Raw genomic sequence first — 21,723 nt, forward strand, 5'->3', positions numbered from 1 at the left:
TCCCAATTTTTAAAAAAAATAAACAAAGAAATAACATTATTTTTTGCTGCAGTGCATTTCACACTTCCAGGCTGATCTACAGTCCAAATGTCACAATGCCAAGTTAATTCCAAATGTGTAAATCTGCAGGGGGTTGAATACTACTTGTAGGCACTGTATTTGCCCACCCATCCTTTATTCCTAACGTCTCTAATATTTCCATCCTTTCCACCCCATGGTTTGATCACTCCCCAATCATACTTATGTGTTCCACGCTACATCCTAAACCTCAATCATACAATTGGATCTTGAACGACTCTCTGCTCTCCTACCCTGACGTCGCTCTAAAAGTAAAAAACCACCTCGAAGAATATTTTTCTTTAAATCTTCAATCAGCTTCTTCTCTAATTTCTTTATGGGAAGCTCATAAGGCAGTGTTGAGAGGTCTTTGTATTCAAGTGGCCTCCCGCAAGAAGAAAAGACGTGCGAGGGTGGCGGAATTGGAGGACAGGGTATCAGTGCTCGAGACTCAGTTGAAGAATTCGCCATCCCCAGATATATACAAAAACCTCACTCATGCTCGAACTGAACTCGATCTTTGCCTATCTGAAGATGCAGACCGAGCCCTACGCTGGTCACAGCAACAGTTTTACGCCCTCAATAATAAAAACAATTCTAACCTGGCACGACGGTTAAAATGTTTACCCCAGTCCCGCCCCCCAGTAAGATTACGTACTCCTTCAGGAATCACGTCCAACTTGCAAAGAATTACTCAACTGTTCCAACAGAAATTAAAACAATTATATAGCGCTAATACATCTGTGGATCCTGAGGAGCTAGACGCTTTTTTAGATTCCGTTCCTCTCCCAGCGTTGGGCCCAAATTTGATTGAATCACTGAACCAACCTATTTTCTCTAACGATATAGAGTTGGCTATCCAGCAATTGAAAGTCAATAAAAAGCCTGGCCCGGATGGATTTACAGCCCTATATTATAAAAAATATGCCCCACTCCTGATTCCCCATCTTACCAATTACTTTAATTCCTTGAGGGACGGTAATAAACCTGGAGAGGCATCATTGATAGCGGCAGTGTCTATGATACCAAAGCCTAATTCTGATCAGTTAGTATTGTCCAGTTATAGACCAATATCTCTAATCAACGTAGATCTTAAAGGGCCACTGTCACCCCCCCCCCAGCCGTTATAAACTAAAAGAGCCACCTTGTGCAGCAGTAATGCTGCAGTCTAACAAGGTGGCTCTTTTAGTTTTTGATTCATTTATTAGCTCAATAAAGCGTTTTATAAATTGGCCACACATACCAGATATTATACCTGGAGGCGGTCCGAAGCATCCTGTATGAATCCCCCAACTGCCGTCACTCTTCTCTTCAGGGCCGATGGTACCCGCCCCCTTCGCGTTGTTGCTTCTTAAATCCGGCGCCTGCGCTGTGCGTGCCTGCCTGGGGCCTGCGCAGTCTTCATTATCAGTAGCAGCTCAGATGCAGGGTGCCTGACTGCGCAGGTGCGGGCAGTGCGGCCGCCCTGTTACTGAATCCCCGCCCCGCACTGTGTTATTCATTATGCACAGTGCGGGGCTGGCATTCCTGGGCATGCGCACTGCGCTTGTCAGACGCTCCCCCGGTCCCCTGCCTTCCAGCGTTGTTCTTTGTGGCTGTTCCAAACGTCGGCAATGAATCCTGTATATTCGGGCAATGCTGGAAGGCGGGGGACCGGGGGAGCGTCTGACAAGCGCAGTGCGCATGCCCAGGAATGCCAGCCCCGCACTGTGCATAATGAATAACACAGTGCGGGGCGGGGATTCAGTAACAGGGCGGCCGCACTGCCCGCACCTGCGCAGTCAGGCACCCTGCATCTGAGCTGCTACTGATAATGAAGACTGCGCAGGCCCCAGGCAGGCACGCACAGCGCAGGCGCCGGATTTAAGAAGCAACAACGTGAAGGGGGCGGGTACCATCGGCCCTGAAGAGAAGAGTGACGGCAGTTGGGGGATTCATACAGGATGCTTCGGACCGCCTCCAGGTATAATATCTGGTATGTGTGGCCAATTTATAAAACGCTTTATTGAGCTAATAAATGAATCAAAAACTAAAAGAGCCACCTTGTTAGACTGCAGCATTACTGCTGCACAAGGTGGCTCTTTTAGTTTATAACGGCTGGGGGGGGGGTGACAGTGGCCCTTTAAGATATTAGCTAAAATTTTATCTCAGCGCTTAAACTCGGGTCTGGGGACGTTGATACATAAAGATCAGGTGGGTTTTGTTCCTAGAAGACAAGCTTCCGATAATATAAGAAGGGTCTCTCATCTGTTGCATCACTGCAAACAGCGCAATATACCAAGCATGTTACTGTCGCTAGACATTAAAAAAGCCTTTGACTCCATTTCGTGGTCGTACCTGTTTGCGGTTTTGCGGAGATGGGGTTTCCCTGATCACTTCCTTACATGGATTCACGCCCTCTATAGCTCCCCTTCAGCATATGTACGATACAATGGCTTCTCTTCTACACTCTTTCCTATTCATAGAGGCACCCGCCAAGGCTGTCCCTTATCGCCCTTATTATTCCTTTTAGCTTTTGAGCCTCTGGCGATACATCTTCGACTCAACTCATCCATCCAAGGAGTTACCATAGCATCAGTCCCCCATAAACTTTTCTTATTCACAGACGATATGCTGCGCCTCCTAACGTCTCCTCGGTCATCCCTCCCAGCCCTACTTCAGACTCTTAACAGTTTTGAGTACATTTCAGGTCTACAACTTAATCCTTCTAAATCCTATGACATGAATATAACGCTCCCTCCCTCCACTATTGCAATACTAAAACAAGATTTTCCGTTCCAGTGGACCTCCAACCACTTGGACTACTTGGGAGTGAAACTCACTCCAGAGTACAATGCATTATACGCAGCTAATTACCCTCATATGCTTTGTAAAATTAGATTAATGCTCCAGTCATGGAGCAAAACTTCATCTTTCCTGGCTCGGCCGAGTGCGTGCATTAAAAATGACTATACTCCCTAAACTACTTTACCTATTTCGGGTTCTGCCAGTCTCGGTTCCTACTCAATACCTTAAAATAGCCCAGCGAGCGATTAATACCTTTGTTTGGAGGGGCGGTCTTCCCAGGGTTAATAGAGCCACTCTTTATCGTCACCGCCTAAAGGGTGGGTTGGGGGTCCCAAACCTCTCGAAATACTATCAAGCAGCCCAACTAGGCCAACTGACGTTATACCATGCCTACTCGGAATCCCCCTTGTGGCTAGCTCTAGAGGCCTCTGAACTCCATTCGAATACCCTTGATACAATACTCTGGACTCTCCCTTCGAGAGAAATTACCAACCCCATCATGATACATTCTCTTAGAATTTGGGACTCTTTAAAATATTCTGCACACTTAATATCACCATTTCTGCCTTTGGCCCCCCTGTAGAGTAATACCCAGTTCCTCCCGGGCGTGGAATCCCTCAGGGATTTCCGTCTATGGGTGGCAGCGGGAATAACGAGGTCCACCATCTTTTCAACGTGGATGGGATAATCCCATTCTCTGTTTTGAGCGAAAAACACCATCTTCCACCTAGAGAAATATTTCGCTACCTACAACTTAAAAAGTTTGTTCAATCTCTGCTAAGAAATTCCGCCCCACCTTACTCTTTCACCCCTTTTGAACAGAGATGCCGTCAAAATCCACATGCCCCAGGCATCATATCTCTTCTCTATTCACACATCAACTCACCAACTCACAGGCGGTGCCTAGGCTACACCTCTCGCTGGGAGTCCGATATTGGTTCTTCTCTGACGAACTCAGTGGGCTCAGATTTGGTCTTCCTCCACTGGTGGTATATTAAACACCCTCATGCTGGAAACTAATTATAAAGTACTAACCAGATGGTACCTGACCCCAGCCAGGGTAGCAAAGGCAGTCACTAACTACTCCCCAAACTGTTTTCGTGGATGCAAATCCATAGGTTATATGATTCATATCTGGTGGCTATGCCCAATTGTACGAAGGTTCTGGACCAGGGTATACTTCTTGATTCTCTCTATAACGAATATCAATCTTAGGAAAAACCCCTGGGAAGCTCTACTAAATAAGCATATCCCTAATTTGCCCAGACATTCCCGAGCCCTTATTGCAATGATATTTTTAGCAGCTAAACAAACTATAGCTTCGGCTTGGAAAAAACCAAACTTGGACCTCTCTGGAGTTAAATCTCGTCTATCGTGGTACATGGTAAATGAAAAATGATCTGCCATACTTACCGACAAGGTGGACAGATTTGAACTTATTTGGCTCCCATGGGCGGAGTATGCTTGCCATACTCCCTTCGCTATTCCGGTATCTCGGCTGTCCAACTCTAGTCCTCAGGCTTCTGATTAAATTACCCAATTAGGTAAGGATTTACCATAATCTTTCCTCGGGTCTCCCATACCTTCCCTTCCCCCCAGACCCTCGATTCCCACCTTGATGTTTTTTTTGTTTCTTTCTCTCTGTTGTTCCTGTGTTAAGATTACTGTTAGTTTTCTGGAACATAATTGAAGGACAGTTACCCCTTCTTCATGGTGCAATGTAATTGACGAAAATATTATTGTTCCTTCTTTTTTCTGTACTGTATTTGTGAATTTCAATAAAAATTTATTGTTCAAAAAAAAAAAAAAGAATAAAGGCCATGCAGCCATGTCAAGGTGACCTTTTAATATGGATGGTCCCTAACCAGTATATGTTCTACCTCTCCATGTCAGTGTTGGAGATAGGGGGCTGTGATACTTCCATATTGACCTGCACATACGTATTTACAGAACTACTCATTGAGGAAGCGTCGGAATCGATGCCAGAAAGTACAGTCCCGTTATATGGAGGCAATATCTGTAATGTACTCCTTACCGACCCTCAATTAACAGCCACCATCATGGGCTTCATGGAGCAGTCTGCAGATGACACTAGGACAGGCAGATGGGCCAGTTGCACCACAGGTAGCTTAACCCTATACCGACATCGGGCGTAATGGTACGCCGATGTCTGTATCCCTCCCTTTGATGTGGGCTCCGGCGGTGAATCCACATCTTCTCGGGGATATGTCAGCTGTTTTGAACAGCTGACATGTTCCCGCAAAAGCCACGGGTGGAATTGCGATCGGCTATTGACTAGTTAAAGTGCCTTGCGAAAGTATTCGGCCCCCTGGATCTTTTCAACCTTTTCCCACATATCATGCTTCAAACATAAAGATACCAAATGTAAATTTTTGGTGAAGAATCAACAAGTGAAACACAAGTGTGAAGTTGAACGAAATTTATTGGTTATTTTAAATTTTTGTGGAAATTCAAAACCTGAAAACTGGGGCGTGCAATATTATTCGGCTCCTTTAACTTAAAGGGACTCTGTCACCTGTTTCCTCAGCTTTTATTCACCCCTTTCTTTCCCGCTGGGCGCAATATTTTCTGGAATTACCGTCGGTTTCCTCCGTAGTTCACGCATGCGCAAAGCAATCTTGCCTTGCGCACGCGCAGTATGCTTTGCCCAACTGCGGGCAAAGCCGAAAAGCATTAGTGCGCATGCGCCGGCGCACTATGTCCCGGAACACAGCGAAATACTTCCGGGACATAGTGCCGCCGGCGCATGCGCACTAATGCTTTTCGGCTTTGCCCGCAGTTGGGCAAAACATGCTGCGCGTGCGCAAGGCAAGATTGCTTTGCGCACGCATGAACTACGGAGGAAACCGATGGAAATTCCAGAAAATATTGCGCGCAGCGGGAAAGGAAGGGGTGAATAAAAGCTGAGGAAACACCGCCCATCGGACTGGACAGAGGGCACGCCAAATTCAGGTGACAGAGTCCCTTTAATACATTGTTGTGCCACCTTTTGCTGCGATTACAGCTGCAAGTCACTTGGGGTATGTCTCTATCAGTTTTGTACATCGAGAGACTGAAATTCTTGCCCATTCTTCCTTGGCAAACAGCTCGAGCTCAGTGAGGTTTGATGGAGATCGTTTGTGAACAGCAGTTTTCAGCTCTTTCCACAGATTCTCGATTGGATTGAGGTCTGGACTTTGACTTGGCCATTCTAACACCTGGATATGTTTATTTGTGAACCATTCCATTGTACATTTTGCTTTATGTTTGGGATCATTGTCTTGTTGGAAGACAAATCTCCGTCCCAGTCTCAGGTCTTTTGCAGACTCCAACAGGTTTTCTTCAAGAATGGTCCCGTATTTGGCTCCATCTATCTTCCCATCAATTTTAACCATATTCCCTGTCCTTGCTGAATAAAAGCAGGTCCATACCATCATGCTGCCACCACCATGTTTGACAGTGGGGATGGTGTGTTCAGAGTGATGAGCTGTGTTGCCTTTACGCTAAACATATCATTTGGCATTGTTGCCAAAAAGTTCGATTTTGGTTTCATCTGACCAGAGCACCTACTTCCACATGTTTGTTGTGTCTCCCAGGTGACTTGTTGCAAACTTTAAACTACACTTTTTATGGATATCTTTGAGAAACGGCTTTCTTCTTGCCACTCTTCCATAAAGGCCAGATTTGTGCAGTGTACGACTGATTGTTGTCCTATGGACAGACTGTCCCACCTCAGCTGTAGATCTCTGCAGTTCATCCAGAGTGATCATGGGCCTCTTGGCTGCATCTCTGATCAGTCTTCTCCTTGTTTGAGATGAAAGTTTAGAGGGACGGCCGGGTCTTGGTAGATTTGCAGTGGTATGATACTCCTTCCATTTCAATATGATCGCTTGCACAGTGCTCCTTGGGATGTTTAAAGTTTTGGAAATCATTTTGTATCCAAATCCGGCTTTAAACTTCTCCACAACAGTATCACGGAGCTGCCTGTTGTGTTCTTTGGTCTTCATGATGCTCTCTGTGCTTCAAACAGAACCCTGAGACTATCACAGAGCAGGTGCATTTATACGGAGAATTGATTACACACAGGTGGATTATATTTATCATCATTAGGCATTTAGGACAACATTGGATCATTCAGAGATCCACAATGAACTTCTGGACTGAGTTTGCTGCACTGAAAGAGGAAAGGGGCCGAATAATATTGCACGTCCCACTTTTCTTTTCAGTTTTTGAATTTCCACAAAAATTTAAAATAACCAATAAATTTGGTTCAACTTCACAATTGTGTTCCACTTGTTGTTGATTCTTCACCAAAAATTTACATTTGGTATTTTTACGTTTGAAGCATGATATGTGGGAAAAGGTTGAAAAGTTTCAGGGGGCCGAATACTTTCGCAAGACACTGTAAATAACGCTGTCAAATGCTGACAGCATTTAAATGGCGCTACCAGCAATCGCGCCGGAAATACGCACACCGGTGACCCGCGTCACGTGATCGTGGTTCACCGGTTTGTCGGCATGACAACCCGAGGTCTCCTGGAGACCTCTATGGTTGTTACTGCCGGATTGCTGTGAGCGCCACCCAGTGGTCGGCGCTCATAGCAAGTCAGCAATTCTACTACATAGAAGTGATCTGACCATTGCCTCTATGTAGCAGAGCCAATCGAGTTGTGCCAGCTTCTAGTCTCCTATGGAGACTATTGAAGCATGGCAAAAGTTAAAAAAAAAAAAGTGTTTAAAAATGCATATAAAAATTCAAATCACGCCCCATTCAAAATAAAGCAATAAAAATATTCACCGCACATGGAATTTTTTTTCCCCGTTTTCTAGTATACAACATGGTAAAACCAATGGTGTCATTCAAAAGTACAACTCTTCCCTCAAATAATAAGCCCTCACATCGGCATATTGACAGAAAATTAAATAAGTTATGGCTCTGAGAAGGAGGGGAGCGAAAAAAGCTCCGGTCATGAAGGGGTTAATTAAGATCAGTTTTGGTTTTGGTAAAAGAAGCTTTTGTGCTTAGTTTGACTGAATGCAAGGGATGTCGGTCACATGGGAGCTCTCGTAGGTTTCATATGTGGCAAGGGCCTTTGTTGGCCACCTGCTGGCTGACGTGTGTGGTGGCGGCAGAAATTCATACAGCACCGAGTGGGACCTGAAGCGGCACATGGGCTACTGTGGGAAGACGTTCAGGTGCTCATGTGGCTGTCCTTACGCCAGCAAAAGGGCTCTTTTATTACAACAGGATAAGTCACAAGATTCCTGTTGAACAGAGATCCACCTGTGAAGAAGCCCAAACTTGAAGCATCTAGGCAAAATCAGAAAACTGATAGAAGAGCAGCCCACCGTGTCCACAGCCCCCACACACGTCAGCCAGCAGGTGGCCAACATAAAGGCACTTGCCACATATGAAACCTACGAGAGTTCCCATGTGACCGACATCCCTTGCATCCAGTCAAACCAAGCACAAAAGCTTCTTTAACCAAAACTGACCTTAATGAAACTACCCATGGTGCAACTGGCCCATCTGCCTGTCCTAGTGTCATCTGTAGAGTGCTGCATGAAGCCCATGATGGTGGCTGTTAATTGAGGGTCGGTAATGAGTACATTACAGATATTACCTCCATATAACGGGACTGTCCTTTCTGGCATCGATACTGACTCTTCCCTATCGAGCAGTTCTGTTAATACGTATGTGCAGGTCCATATGGAAGCATCACAGCCCCCTATCTCCAACACTGTGACTACGAAAATCAGAACAACGTCTAATGTCCAAACCGACTTGTCGTTCTTCTCTCCTGATATGTTCAAGTAAATATGACAAATAAACCTGGTAAATGGATCAGAAAATTCTCACAGATTTTATAGCACCATTTATGTCTTTTTTTATATACCATGAAATCAATAGGACTTATAAAGCCTATCACCAACTACTACATAGATCACAATAAGAAAAGATGATCATAAGGCCATAATTGAATATTAAAACAACAACATTTATTGAAAAACATCATTTAAAAACCATATTGCCAAGGTGTATACAAAGCGAGACAAAACCCCCCATTCATCACAATCACCCGTATTCCACGCACAGCTGCGTGGAATATATATAGCTCTTTAACTGTCATGAGGGGTGGCTAATAATAAATAGTCTATAAATAAATTAATGAACAAATTATACACGGGAGAAAACATTGGACCAGTCATCAATCATATAATTATACCATATCTTATAGCTGGTCAAGGATACAAATCCTCACATAATTACTCCAATATTAGCACCTGTGTCATATTTCACCCACCCCTGGCTATAACACACCACAGCAGGTATACTGCTCTTCTAAGGAGCCATATTCATTGGCAAATGCTCCAGTAATTACCTTAGACCGACCGTGGTAGGTATGCCATTGACACCCGCAGCAGCGCGTCCGCCCCAACGTGCGTTTCGGACTCCTTTCTCAAGTGGCCTGTCATGCACACACTGTCTCCTCCATTTATATTACCTGGCTGCAGCAAAGCACGCCGCACAACTGGAAGTTACATTCCCACCCCCGCATGTGACGCGCATCGTTGCCCAGTCAATGGCAACGCCGGCGTCATAACGTGGGCGGGGCGGACCTCTACCACGTCACCAGACACCGAAAGCAAGCAGGTGCGGCAGTGAGTGGACCCGGCGCGCGTCAGAGGGAGGAATGTGGAGACCATAAACATACATCCACACAATGCAGAAAACAGATACAAATACAGTCGATGTGAAGCGGTTAGTGACAATACACCCCATTCCTACCTATACCCTCAAGTATGTGCCTATATGAATATATAACAATGTTTTTTTCAGACCAGTTTCACCTAGTTCTGACAAAATGGTCAGAATGGGAGCATGATGCTTTAGTCTAATTCATGATGAGCTGTGGTGTACCTTACCCCAGAGATCTTACTTCAGTCACTGACTGGAGTAAGATCTGTAGCGAGGCATATGCTACTTATCAGGCATGCTGGATTCATTAAGAGGCATGCACCATTAATGAATCAGGAGTGTCCAACTCCAACGCACCCCCATCATCAGGGCTGGCGATGTTCACATCGGTCTTGATGAATTGGGGCCACAATTCTAAGGTGTACCTGAATATTCTAGCTAAAGAATTGGAGGAATTGCATGTTGTTTTTTTTACACTATTTTACCTTACATTGACTTGTTTTTTTTCATTAATGATTACATTTTATGGGGGTATGAATGGTGTGAAGATTCTACAAAGACCCTACTGCGGTTACTTAACCCTTTTACTAGCTTATATCACAGCTCATTTTTCAGTCTCGTCATTATTATGATACAAAGTTTGAAAACTTCCATCTTACCAACTCTTCTTTTTCTCTAGATTTATCTGCATTTATCCTGCTTACATCAATAGTAAGAAGACGATTGCTGAAGGAAGGAGGATACCAGTTGAAAAGGTCTGTACCTGCAGGGAACCATATTGTAACTGCAGATCTGTCCACTTTGGTCATGTATGATTGTGCAGTGGATACAAAAAGTATTCAGACCTCTTTAAATTTTTCACTCTTTGTTTCATTGCAGCCATTTGGTAAATTCAAAAAAGTTATTTTTTTCTCATTGATGTACACACTGCACCCCATCTTGACTGAAAGAAAAACAGAAATGTAGACATTTTTGCAAATTTATTAAAAAAGAAAAACTGAAATATCACATGGTCATAAGTATTCAGACCCTTTGCTCATATTTAAGTCACATGCTGTCCATTTCCTTGTGATCCTCCTTGAGATGGTTCTACTCCTTCATTGGAGTCCAGCTATGTTTAACTAAACTGATAGGACTTGATTTGGAAAGGCACACATCTGTGTATATAAGACCTCACAGCTCACAGTGCATGTCAGACCAAATGAGAATCATGAGGTCAAAGGAACTGGCCAAGGAGCTCAGAGACAAAATTGTGGGAAGGCACAGATCTAGCCAAGGTTACAACAATTTCTGCAGTACTCAAGGTCCCTAAGAGCACAGTGGCCTCCATAATCCTTAAATGGAAGAAGTCTGGAACCACCAGAAGTATTCCTAGACCTGGCGGTCCAGCCAAACTGAGCAATCATGGGAGAAGAGCCTTGGTGAGAGAAGTAAAGAAGAACACCAAGATCACTGTGGCTGAGCTCCAGAGATGCAGTAGGGAGATGGGAGAAAGTTCCACAAAGTCAACTATCACTGCAGCCCTCCACCAGTTGGGCCTTTATGGCAGAGTGGCCCAACGGAAGCCTCTCCTCAGTGCAAGACGTGTGAAAGCCTGCATAGAGTTTGCTAAAAAAAAACATATGAAGGACTCCCAGACTTTGAGAAATAAGATTCTCTGGTCTGATGAGACGAAGATAGACCTTTTTGGTGATAATTCTAAGCGGTATGTGTGGAGAAAACAAGGCACTGCTCATCACCTGCCCAATACAATCACAACAGTGAAACGTGGTGGTGGAAGCATCATGTAATGGGGATGTTTTTCAGCTGCAGGGACAGGACAACTGGTTGTCATTGAAGGAAACATGAAGGCGGCCAAGTACAGAGATATCCTGGATGAAAACCTCTTCCAGAGTGCTCTGGACCTCAGACTTGGCCGAAGGTTCACCTTCCAACAAGACAATGACCCTAAGCTCTCAGCTAAAATAACAAAGGCGTGGCTTCAGAACAACTCTGTGACCATTCTTGACTGGCCCAGCCAGAGACCTGACCTAAACCCGATTGAGCATCCCTGGAGAGACCTGAAAATGGCTGTCCACCAACGTTCGCCATCCAACCTGACGGAACTGGAGAGGATCTGCAAGGAAGAATGGCAGAGTTTCCCCAAATCCAGGTGTGGAAAACTTGTTGCATCATTCCCAAGAAGACTCAAGGCTGTACTAGCTCAAAAGGTGCTTCTACTCAATACTGAGCAAAGGGTCTGAATACTTATGACCATGTGATATTTCAGTTTCTCTTTTTTAATACATTTTCAAAAATTTCTACATCTGTTTTTTTTTCCCAGTAAATATGGGGTGCAGAATGTATATTAACCCCTTCATGACCTTGGGATTTTCCGTGTTCGTTTTTCGCTCCCCTCCTTCCCAGAGCCATAACTTTTTTATTTTTCCGTCAATATGGCCATGTGAGGGCTTATTTTTTGCAAAACAAGTTGTACTTTTGAACGACATCATTGGTTTTAGCATGTCGTGTACTAGAAAACGGGAAAAAAATTCCAAGTGCGGTGAAATTGCAAAATAAGTGCAATCCCACACTTGTTTTTTGTTTGTGGCTTTTTTGCTAGTTTCACTAAATGCTAAAACTGAGCTGCCATTATGATTCTCCAGGTCATTACGAGTTCATAGACATCTAACATGACCAGGTTATTTTTTATCTAAGTGGTGAAAAAAAATTCTAGACTTGGCTAAAAAAAAAAAAAATGCACCATTTTCCGATACCCGTAGCGTCTCCATTTTTCATGATCTGGGGTCGGTTGAGGGCTTATTTTTTGCGTGCCGAGCTGGCGTTTTTAATGATACCATTTTGGTCCAGATACGTTCTTTTGATCGCCCGTTATTGCATTTTAATTGGTTTGGCTGATTGAGAGGCGCCTATAAACTTAGAATATCCATGGTCAAAATCATCAATTTCTTCCCGATTCTGGGATCAGGCCTGACCATTCGTAGCTCTCAACCACGTCTGCAGGATTGGTGCTGATAAAGTAGCATTATTGAGTGCGCTGTCCCAGTAATCTCCTGTTATCTGTTGGACAACTCGGGGATATTGGTTTATTTCTCGGGCAGCGCCTCCACCATGGAAATGAAGCATTGCAAAGTGCCTGTTGATGTCAATGGTTTGTGTGTGTAATGTACTCACAAGTTCCAGTCGCCCGGAGGGACATCGCAATCTTTGTAATGCTTTCCTTCTATGTTACTAAATGGCAAACCTCCGGTAATTGCAGAATTTCGTAATGCAGCATTTAGAAATTGGTTTTCTGAATCAGGTAATCGCTCTGTTTTTCAGTTAATCCTTTCCAGCATTGGGACGCTAATAAACGGCCGGCAAGTGTGAAGGGGAATCAGGAGCTTGGCTCACGTGGCAGATACCAGCTATGTTACATGGCCAGCATCGGTGTCTGACGGCTGTTAACCATTTACATGCTGCTGTCAGTCTATATAGCTGCATTTAAATGGAGCAAGTTGCCAGTGCATTTGCGCTCACAGTGTAACTTTGCAGTTCTGGGGTTCTGGCTTAAGTCCCACCAAGGACAACAGCTGCAAGGCATTTCTATGTTCTCCCCGTGCTTGCATGGGTTTCCTCTAGCTTCTCCAGTTTCCTCCCACACTCCATAGACAGTGATTGGGAGTTCAGATTGTGAGCCCCAATGGGGACAGCGATGTCAATATCTGTAAAGTGCTGTGGAATATGATGGCGCTATATAAGTAAAGATAATAATAATATAATAATAATATAATTAATATATTACATTTAAGCCCCCCTTCTCCCTGTTCAAAGTAAAGGGATAAAATAAAAAACCTGGTATCACTGTGTGCATACAAGTCTGATTTATAGACACACAAAATTGATGAACTCCTATAATACTGTGACATCAGAATTGCAATTATTTTTTTTTTTTTTATTCACACAGCCTCCTTAAGAAAAAGACAGGTTTACATATGATGTTTAATTTAATTGATATCGATAAAAATGTCCGCTCACCACGCAACGCCCTCACTCGGCTCAATCATCAGAAACGTAAAAACATTACAGGTAACCGTAAAATGGCGGCACAAAGTACAAACTTGGAGTATTGTTCTATCACCTCTATAGAAAAATAATTAATGCAAGCTTGTTAACACCATAATTGCACTGACTTGGAAAACCATGTTTGCAGGTCATTTTTACTGTGGAATTGCAGATTACTTTAACAATTTCATCCCGCTCAAATATTTTTTTCTTTTACCTGTTTTTTACTAAATTGTATGACAGAATGAATGGTGTGATTCAATTCTGCAGCTCGTCCCTCCAAAAACGAGCCTCATGGGTCTGTCAACAGGAAAGTGAAAAAAGGAATGGTCCTTGGAAGAAGGAGCCGAAAAAAAAGTGTGACAGTCCTTGGTCATTAAAGGGTTAATAAACATCTCCATTTCTCCCTTTGTTCTTAGGCTGTACAGAATCCAACATGTGTGGAAATTGCCGAGATATGCCGCGCCAACAAGTTAAATGTCGTTATTGAGGTGACACGTGGTTTCATTGTGGTTAGGGTGGGTTTTTTTTGTTTTGTTTTTTGTCCATTTCAAGAGGAATTTTTCTCATTCAAATGTTCTTTTCTATGTAGGGGGATAAGATGTACACGCGTGAATGGAACCGGGACGCGCAGTACAGGGGCCGCGTGCGTGTGCAGCTCAGGAATGAGGACGGCTCGCCCTGCGTGGACAAGCTTCAGTCCAGTAATTATGGCTTTGGCTTTCTTGCTAGTTCCATGCAGTATAAGCGCAGTGATTTCAGTGCTAGAAGAGCCGATTTCCCCTTATTAGCTGATGTCACTGGGGCTGCGGCTGTTTCTAGATCACTTTGCAACCCTCGATGGAAGACCTAATCTGTCAGCCCCATTACCTCTAATATGACCTATAGCACACAGTAAGTATTTGGTGCAGAAATCTCTGCTTTTCTTGCAGGAAAAACGCAGTTGCAAAAATGCACATTTCTGCTCAATTTTTTTGTTTTTTTTTGTTTCACTTGCGTGCAGATTATTCCCGACTCATTAGTATGGCAGAAATCTGCACCAAATCTGTCACAAATAAGCAGCGTGCTTTGAAATGTTTCATTCACTTTGCTGGCATCAGGAAACCATTCGGGTTTTGTTACAAATCTGCACTAAAAAAAAAGGAAAAAAACACAGCAAAAAAGCCAAACTGTTAGGTTTTGTCATAAAAAGTGACGCATTTCCTAGTAGCAGCAGAGTGAATGAGATTTCTGACACCTCACGTGACTTAGTTTTTCCTTGCAGACTGGAGCCAGTTTCATATCTGCACTGTGTCAATTCTTTCAGCGTTTTGCAGGGATTTGAACCCATCCTAACAACTGTGAAAAAACACATCAGTTGCGCACACATAAGCGCATGTTTTTACTATAGCGTCATTTTACCAAGAGACACATTTTTATGCAGAAATGTCACTTTACAGTTTTCCACTTTCTTTTTCTTAACAGAAAACAGTAACATAAAATATTGCTATAGTTACAGATTAGATCAAGGCAATTATTTGTATATATAGATGTCAATTAATCAAAAACCACAATAAAAGACCCGGAATTGGTAATAATCAGCCTTTGGGTAGAGACAGTATCCATCCATCCATCTGAGCACTGATTCTCACACTGTTCTGCCATAGGGTTCTAATTTCGATTATTCCTTCCTTTTTCTCAATGCCCCAATGTATGAGGATGGAGAATAGAAAGGGTCCACGGTAACCAGCGTCCCCACATCTGCTCATATTTACTCCTGGCGTTCCTCTTCTGATACTCTCATCTCTCCATAAATATATTATTCATTTTATTCAATTCTGTTAAGGTTGGAGAATTCGGATCCAGCCAATGATACACCGGCAGATTACATGCCTGAAAGAGAATCTTCGAGATGCCCAAAGCTATTTTCCCCCAAAAGACCCAGTATACATCCCTGGTTCCAGTCTCGCCCCAAATACTCTCTACACAAGATCCAATATTCCCTTCCAAAAGGCTTCTGTGGAAACGCACTCCCACGTCATGTGCATTAGGTGACCATTCTCACTACCATACAGAGGGCAGTTTGGGTGAAAAGTCATCGTGTGGTTCTTACACCCTGTGGACAAGATGTATTTGTGATTCACAAGGAGATAACTTTGGAATTCGTTCAAGGATCTCTTCATTGTTCCAAAGAAATATCTCCCAGCTCCCCTTCCCATTTAGACCTGTGTATCTAATCCCATCATGCGCAATATGCCACAGGCCAGTGTATCTAATCTAATCATGTGCGATACTCCTCATACCAGGGTATCTAATCCCATCATGTGTGTTACTCCCCAGACGAGTGTATCTAATCCCATCATGTGATACACTACACTGAACCCTGTATCTAGATACCTGTAGTGTATCATGTGCTGCGAATAATCACAGCATGTTACACTCCATGTATCTAACCCCAGCTTATTATAAAGCGAGCAGCACCAACTAACAGAATCGGGGCTGCCGGCTGTCCTCGGTGCTGCTATTTGTCAGTAGCAGTTTGCAGTCACCAACTAAATGGCTCCTCACTGTGATCTTAGGCTATGTGCACACGTAGGAAGGGTCCTCTGCGGGTTCTCCCACAGCGGATTTGATAAATCTGCAGGGAAAAACCGCTGCGGTTATCCCTGCAGATTTATCGCGGTTTGTCTTGCGGTTTCCGCTGCGGGTTTACTCCTGCACTTGTTTTACTATTGATGCTGCATATGCAGCATCATTAGTAATGTTAAAAATAATTTTAAAAAAATGGTTATACTCACCCTCCGACGTCCCGATCTCCTCGGCGCTGCACGCGGCGGTCCGGTTCCACAGATGCTGTGCGAGAAGGACCTTCGTGACGTCACGGTCATGTGACCGCAACATCATCGCAGGTCCTGCTCGCATAGCAACCCTGCGACCGGACGGCCGCGTGCAGCGCTGAGAGGTGGGAGAACTTCAGGGGCCATCAGAAGGTGAGTATATCATTATTTTTTATTTTAATTCTTTTTTTTTTTTTTACACAAATATGGTTCCCAGGGCTTGGAGGAGAGTCTCTTCTCCTCCACCCCGGGTACCATCCGCACATGATCCGCTTACCGTATTTTCTGGTGTATAAGACGACTGGGCGTATAAGACGACCCCCAACTTTTCCATATAAAATATGGAATTTGGGATATGCCCGCTGTATAAGACAGGGGTCATATTATACGCCCAGTCATCTTATACAGCGTGTGGTTCCCAGGGTCTGAAGGAGAGGAGACTCTCCTTCAGGCCCTGGGATCCATATTCATGTTAAAAATAAAGAATAAAAATAAAAAAATATGTATATACTCACCCCTCCGAGAACCCTGGCTGTCACCACTGCAAGCGTCTGCCTCCGTTCCTAAGAATTGCAGCATGAAGGACCCTCGATGATGTCACGGTCAGGTGACTGGCCTGTGATTGGTCCGTGACCGCTCATGTGACCAGTCACCTGACCGTGACGTCATCGAAGGTTCTTCACGCTGCAATTCTTAGGAACGGAGGCAGACGCTTACACCGGTGAGAGCCAGGCTTCTCGGAAGGGTGAGTATATACATATTTTTTATTCTTTATTTTTTACATGAATATGGATCCCAGGGCCTGAAGGAGAGTCTCCTCTCCTTCAGACCCTGGGAACATCCAGGATCGCTCCCTGCACACGCCGTACCCGGCGTATAAGACGACCCCCGACTTTTGGGACAATTTTTAGGGGTTAAAAAGTCGTCTTATACGCCGGAAAATACGGTACTTCCCGCGTGGTGGGCATAGCCCCATGCGGGAAGTAAGCGGATCAATGCTTTCTTATGTGTGCAGAATCGCCGCGATTCCGCACAAAGAAGTGACATGCTGCGGATTGTAAACCGCTGCGGATTGTAAACCGCTGCGTTCCCGCGCGGTTTTTTCTGCAGCATGTGCACAGCGTTTTCGGTTTCCCATAGGTTTACATTGAACGGTAAACTCATGGGAAACTGCTGCGGATCCGCAGCTGCAGAAACGCTGCGGATCCGCAGAAAAATCCGCAACGTGTGCACATACCCTAACACTTGATCATTTTTATGTTTTTACAAACACCCAGAAGGGGAAGAGAGGAGTGACGTCACACATGTCGGCATATCCAGCCCATAATTACTGCAGTGCAGTAATGTGAGCTAGTTCAACACTGTTTTCATGGTAAATTTCAGCAGATGCTCCCTCTAGTGTTTAAAAATGGAAACACCAAACCTTTTTAAATTACCTTTCATATTTTACTTCATTAAAAACTAATTATATTTTTCAAACAAATGCATTAATACTTAAACATTTTTCAATTGTTAAAATTTTATGGCACTTTCCCTTTAACCCACATTGTGTTTCTCAGTCTGAATCATCAATAGTTGTTTATAGATTTGTGAAACTAGTGCCCTAGTGGAGTCCAAGGATGTGATAGCGTCAATTACTGAGTGTTCACAAACTATTATAGGTAATAGTGTGTTTTTGTTTGTTTTTGAGAATTAGACATGTCTTAATTGCAGGTATTGATAGAGAAGTTGTGGGACAGACCAAACGCTAATTGAAATTGTTCAAAGCTTTTTAAGACATTGTCTTGAAAAAACTGCTGATCCCTTTTCGGCCTGCTGATCCCTTTTCGGCCTGCTGATCCCTTTTCGGCCTGCTGATCCCTTTTCGGCCTGCTGATCCCTTTTCGGCCTGCTGATCCCTTTTCGGCCTGCTGATCCCTTTTCGGCCTGCTGATCCCTTTTCGGCCTGCTGATCCCTTTTCGGCCTGCTGATCCCTTTTCGGCCTGCTGATCCCTTTTCGGCCTGCTGATCCCTTTTCGGCCTGCTGATCCCTTTTCGGCCTGCTGATCCCTTTTCGGCCTGCTGATCCCTTTTCGGCCTGCTGATCCCTTTTTTTCCCCAATGTGTGAAGTCTTTTAAAGAATTCTGGTAAGAGGTGCTGTAACAAATGCCTAAAGTGTGCACATACCCATAGTTCTCATAATGTTCTTCTGAGAATTGTAACTTTTGTGTCAGGAGTATTTGCAGTAATGTCCATCTCTCGTTCCTCCATTGAACTTTGAAAGCACCAGCTGCCGTCTCCTATATCAGTAATGGAAAATCTGTCTTCACTGAATATAGATTTTAGCCATCGACTGAGAGTTAATGATCAGGAAAGAAGCACATTCTTATGAGAAATTATTTATCATGTACCCTAGGGGTGTCAAACTGCATTCCTCAAGGGCCTCAAACCATGCGTGTTTTCAAGATTTCCTTCTCATTGCACAAGGTGCTGGAATCATTCTGTGCAGGTGATTAAATGATCACCTGTGCAATACAAGGAAATCCTGAAAACATGACCTGTTTGCAGCCCTTGAGGAATGCAGTTTGACACCCCTGATGTACCGCATTCATTTATGAAATAAAGACTAATCGTGGTTTTAAATTTTAAAGTACCATATTTTGCTGACTATAAGACTCACTTTTTTCCCCAAAACTTTTGTAGTAAATGTGGGGGTGCATCTGGTAGTCCGGATGTCCCTGGCTATCGGGGTGGTGGGAGAGGTAGAGGAGTGGGTCACAGCAGGCAGGAGCGGCCCTGGGGCTAACACGTGTGCCCGCTGTTAGAGGCAGTGCATGTGCACTGCTCCCCATGCCCAGAATCTCACCCACCTCTCTAAACTGAAGCCAGTGCTGAGAGGTGGGTGGGACTTTGGGCGTGGGGAGCAGTGCACATTCAGTGTCTTTAATAGGGGTCACAGTGTTAGTCACAGCTGTCGGCTTCCTGCAGCAGATGGCTGTGGCTAACACTGTCGTGGGTATGGGGAGTAGTTAATATTCTGGCAGCTGATGTCCATGTGTGGTGAGGCTTTGCATTGACGGATCCATGCAGAAGTCATTTATCGGCATCAAAAGAGGAGGGGCAGGGAAGGTGAGTAAAATCGTGTTTTGTTTTTGTGTGATGCGGGGATCATTTAATACCAGGATGAGAGCCATATACACCAGGATGGGGGGCATTAGTACAGAATTGGGAGACATTACACCCATATCCGTGTCGACAGCAGCCCCAAAACCCGATAACAGTGCATCATGATCACAGTTTTTGCTTAAATTTTTTTCTTTAGTTTCCTCCTCTAAAACCTTGGTGCGTCTTATAATCCGCAAAATACAGTCTCAATCTCAATTATTTTTCTTTTTGTCATATTGTTGAATATGTTTTGCCTTTCGTTTTTCTCTTATTGAATTCAGTGGAGTTAAAAAGCAAATGACCGGTGGTCTCCCCCAAATCCAGCCTCTTTGAATGACTTTAAAGTGGTTTTCTAGCTTGTAGACAAATTTCTGCCATCACTCCGTGTGAGTGCAGATTACCGAATCGTGCCTGCAGTCTGCACACACGGCATCTTCCTGTATTCCCAGCACAAGACTTGCCAACTAGATTATCCTCTTCTCTCACTGTTGTCTACAGTGATGGCAGAAATGTGTGTGTATATAATGTATGTGTCCATCAAGTTCAACCTGTAGCCTAAGATGTCGATCCAGAGGAAGGGAATCGCAGAATCTAGTACGCATAACCTGTAATATTTATTTTTTTAAGGAAGGCATCCAGGCCCTTCTTGAATTAGTAGTGAATCAGCCGTTCCACAAAATGCGACGGAGAGTTCCATAGTGTCACTGCTCTTACAGTAAAGAATCACTGTGATTATGAGTAAATCTTCCTCTAGATGTACAGGATGGCCCTGGTCACCGCTGCAGGCCAAGTGGTAAAAAGATCATGGGAAAGATCAATGTTCTGTCCGCACCTGTATTTGTGCATTGTAATAAGATCATCCCTACAGCTTTGCTTTTCCAAACTGGCCTCGTTATTGTATGTACAGTTTGGCAGCACAATACAAGATTTGTGGTTTTTATTATTAGGCTTACTGGTAATCAAAACCCAGGATCACTGAAGGCACACGAGTGGATAGACCTTTATCATTTATATAAGCTCTTGTGGCTGTGAATTGATACAAATCTTTTTTTCCTCTTAGGGAAGGCTGTGATGCTTCGTGTGGCAGAAGATATCCCCAAACTAAAGACTAGGACACAGAAAACTGGAGGTGGAGACCAAACTGTCCAGGTGGGAGAAGGAGGGAAGAAAAGCAAGAAAAAGAAGAAGTGATGAACTCAAAGTGATGATGAACCAGAAATCTGGTTGCTCCTGCCGGTTACCAGTCAAAATGAATGCATGAAGCATCTCTGGGCTCCCTCAATAAGTGACTTCTAGAAATGTAATAACTCCAAACACAATGCTCAGAGATGAACAGTCATTGCTGGACGCATCCAAACACCAGAAGAATTTGTTTCTCAATGTTGTTTCTTCAATTATTATTATTAAGAACTTTGATACTTTTTTTTTTTTTTGTCTTGACAAAGTATTGTTGGTTTAGTTTTTATTTTAACCTAATAAAGCTCCAGCATCTGATAAGACTCCATAGTCTGATCTTCCATGTTATTCCCTGCTCAGAGACAGACAATACAAGGTTACAATTAAACACTCATTTGTTTTAACCCCTTAATGACCGGAGCTTTTTTCGGTTTTGCGTTTTTCGCTCCCCTCCTTCCCAGAGCCATAACTTTTTTTTATTTTCCGTCAATATGGCCATGTGAGGGCGTATTTTTTGCAGGACGAGTTGTACTTTTGAACGACACCATTGGTTTTATGTCGTGTACTAGAAAACGGGAAAAAAATTCCAAGTGCGGTGAAATTGCAAAAAGTGCAGTCCCATACTTGTTTTTTGTTTGGCTTTTTTGCTAGGTTCAGTAAATGCTAAAACTGACCTGCCATTATGATTCTCCAGATCATTACGAGTTCATAGACACCAAACATGTCTAGGTTATTTTTTTATCTAAGTGGTGAAAAAAATTTCCAAACTTTGCTATAAAAAAAAAAAAAAAATTGCGCAATTTTCTGTTACCCGCATCATCTCTATTTTTTGTGATCTGGGGTCGGGTGAGCGCTTATTTTGTGCGCTGAGCTGACGTTTTTAATGATATCATTTTGGTGCAGATACGTTCTTTTGATCACCCATTATTGCATTTAAATGCAATGTCGCGACGACCAAAAGGAATTCTGGCGGTTTGAATTTTTTTCTTGCTTTATT

At 43.7% G+C, this 21,723-nt stretch overlaps 1 protein-coding gene across 2 annotated transcripts in view; it reads left to right on the top strand.

The window, feature by feature from the left end:
- Positions 1 to 21,049, top strand: part of SRP19 (signal recognition particle 19) — a 36,665-nt gene extending 15,616 nt beyond the window's left edge. Inside the window, exons 3-6 of one of the 2 annotated variants that reach the window (XM_077290412.1) lie at positions 10,224 to 10,299; positions 14,008 to 14,106; positions 14,181 to 14,292; positions 20,611 to 21,049. In XM_077290412.1, the coding sequence (XP_077146527.1) occupies positions 10,224 to 10,299; positions 14,008 to 14,106; positions 14,181 to 14,292; positions 20,611 to 20,741 (418 nt within the window). In that variant the 3' untranslated portion in view covers positions 20,742 to 21,049. The remainder of the gene's footprint in view (positions 1 to 10,223; positions 10,300 to 14,007; positions 14,107 to 14,180; positions 14,293 to 20,610) is intronic. The other variant, XM_077290420.1, reaches the window with a different exon arrangement.
- The last annotated feature ends 674 nt before the right edge of the window (positions 21,050 to 21,723 follow it).

This window comes from Ranitomeya variabilis, chromosome 1, assembly GCF_051348905.1.
Source record: "Ranitomeya variabilis isolate aRanVar5 chromosome 1, aRanVar5.hap1, whole genome shotgun sequence".
Taxonomy (NCBI): Eukaryota; Metazoa; Chordata; class Amphibia; order Anura; family Dendrobatidae; genus Ranitomeya; species Ranitomeya variabilis.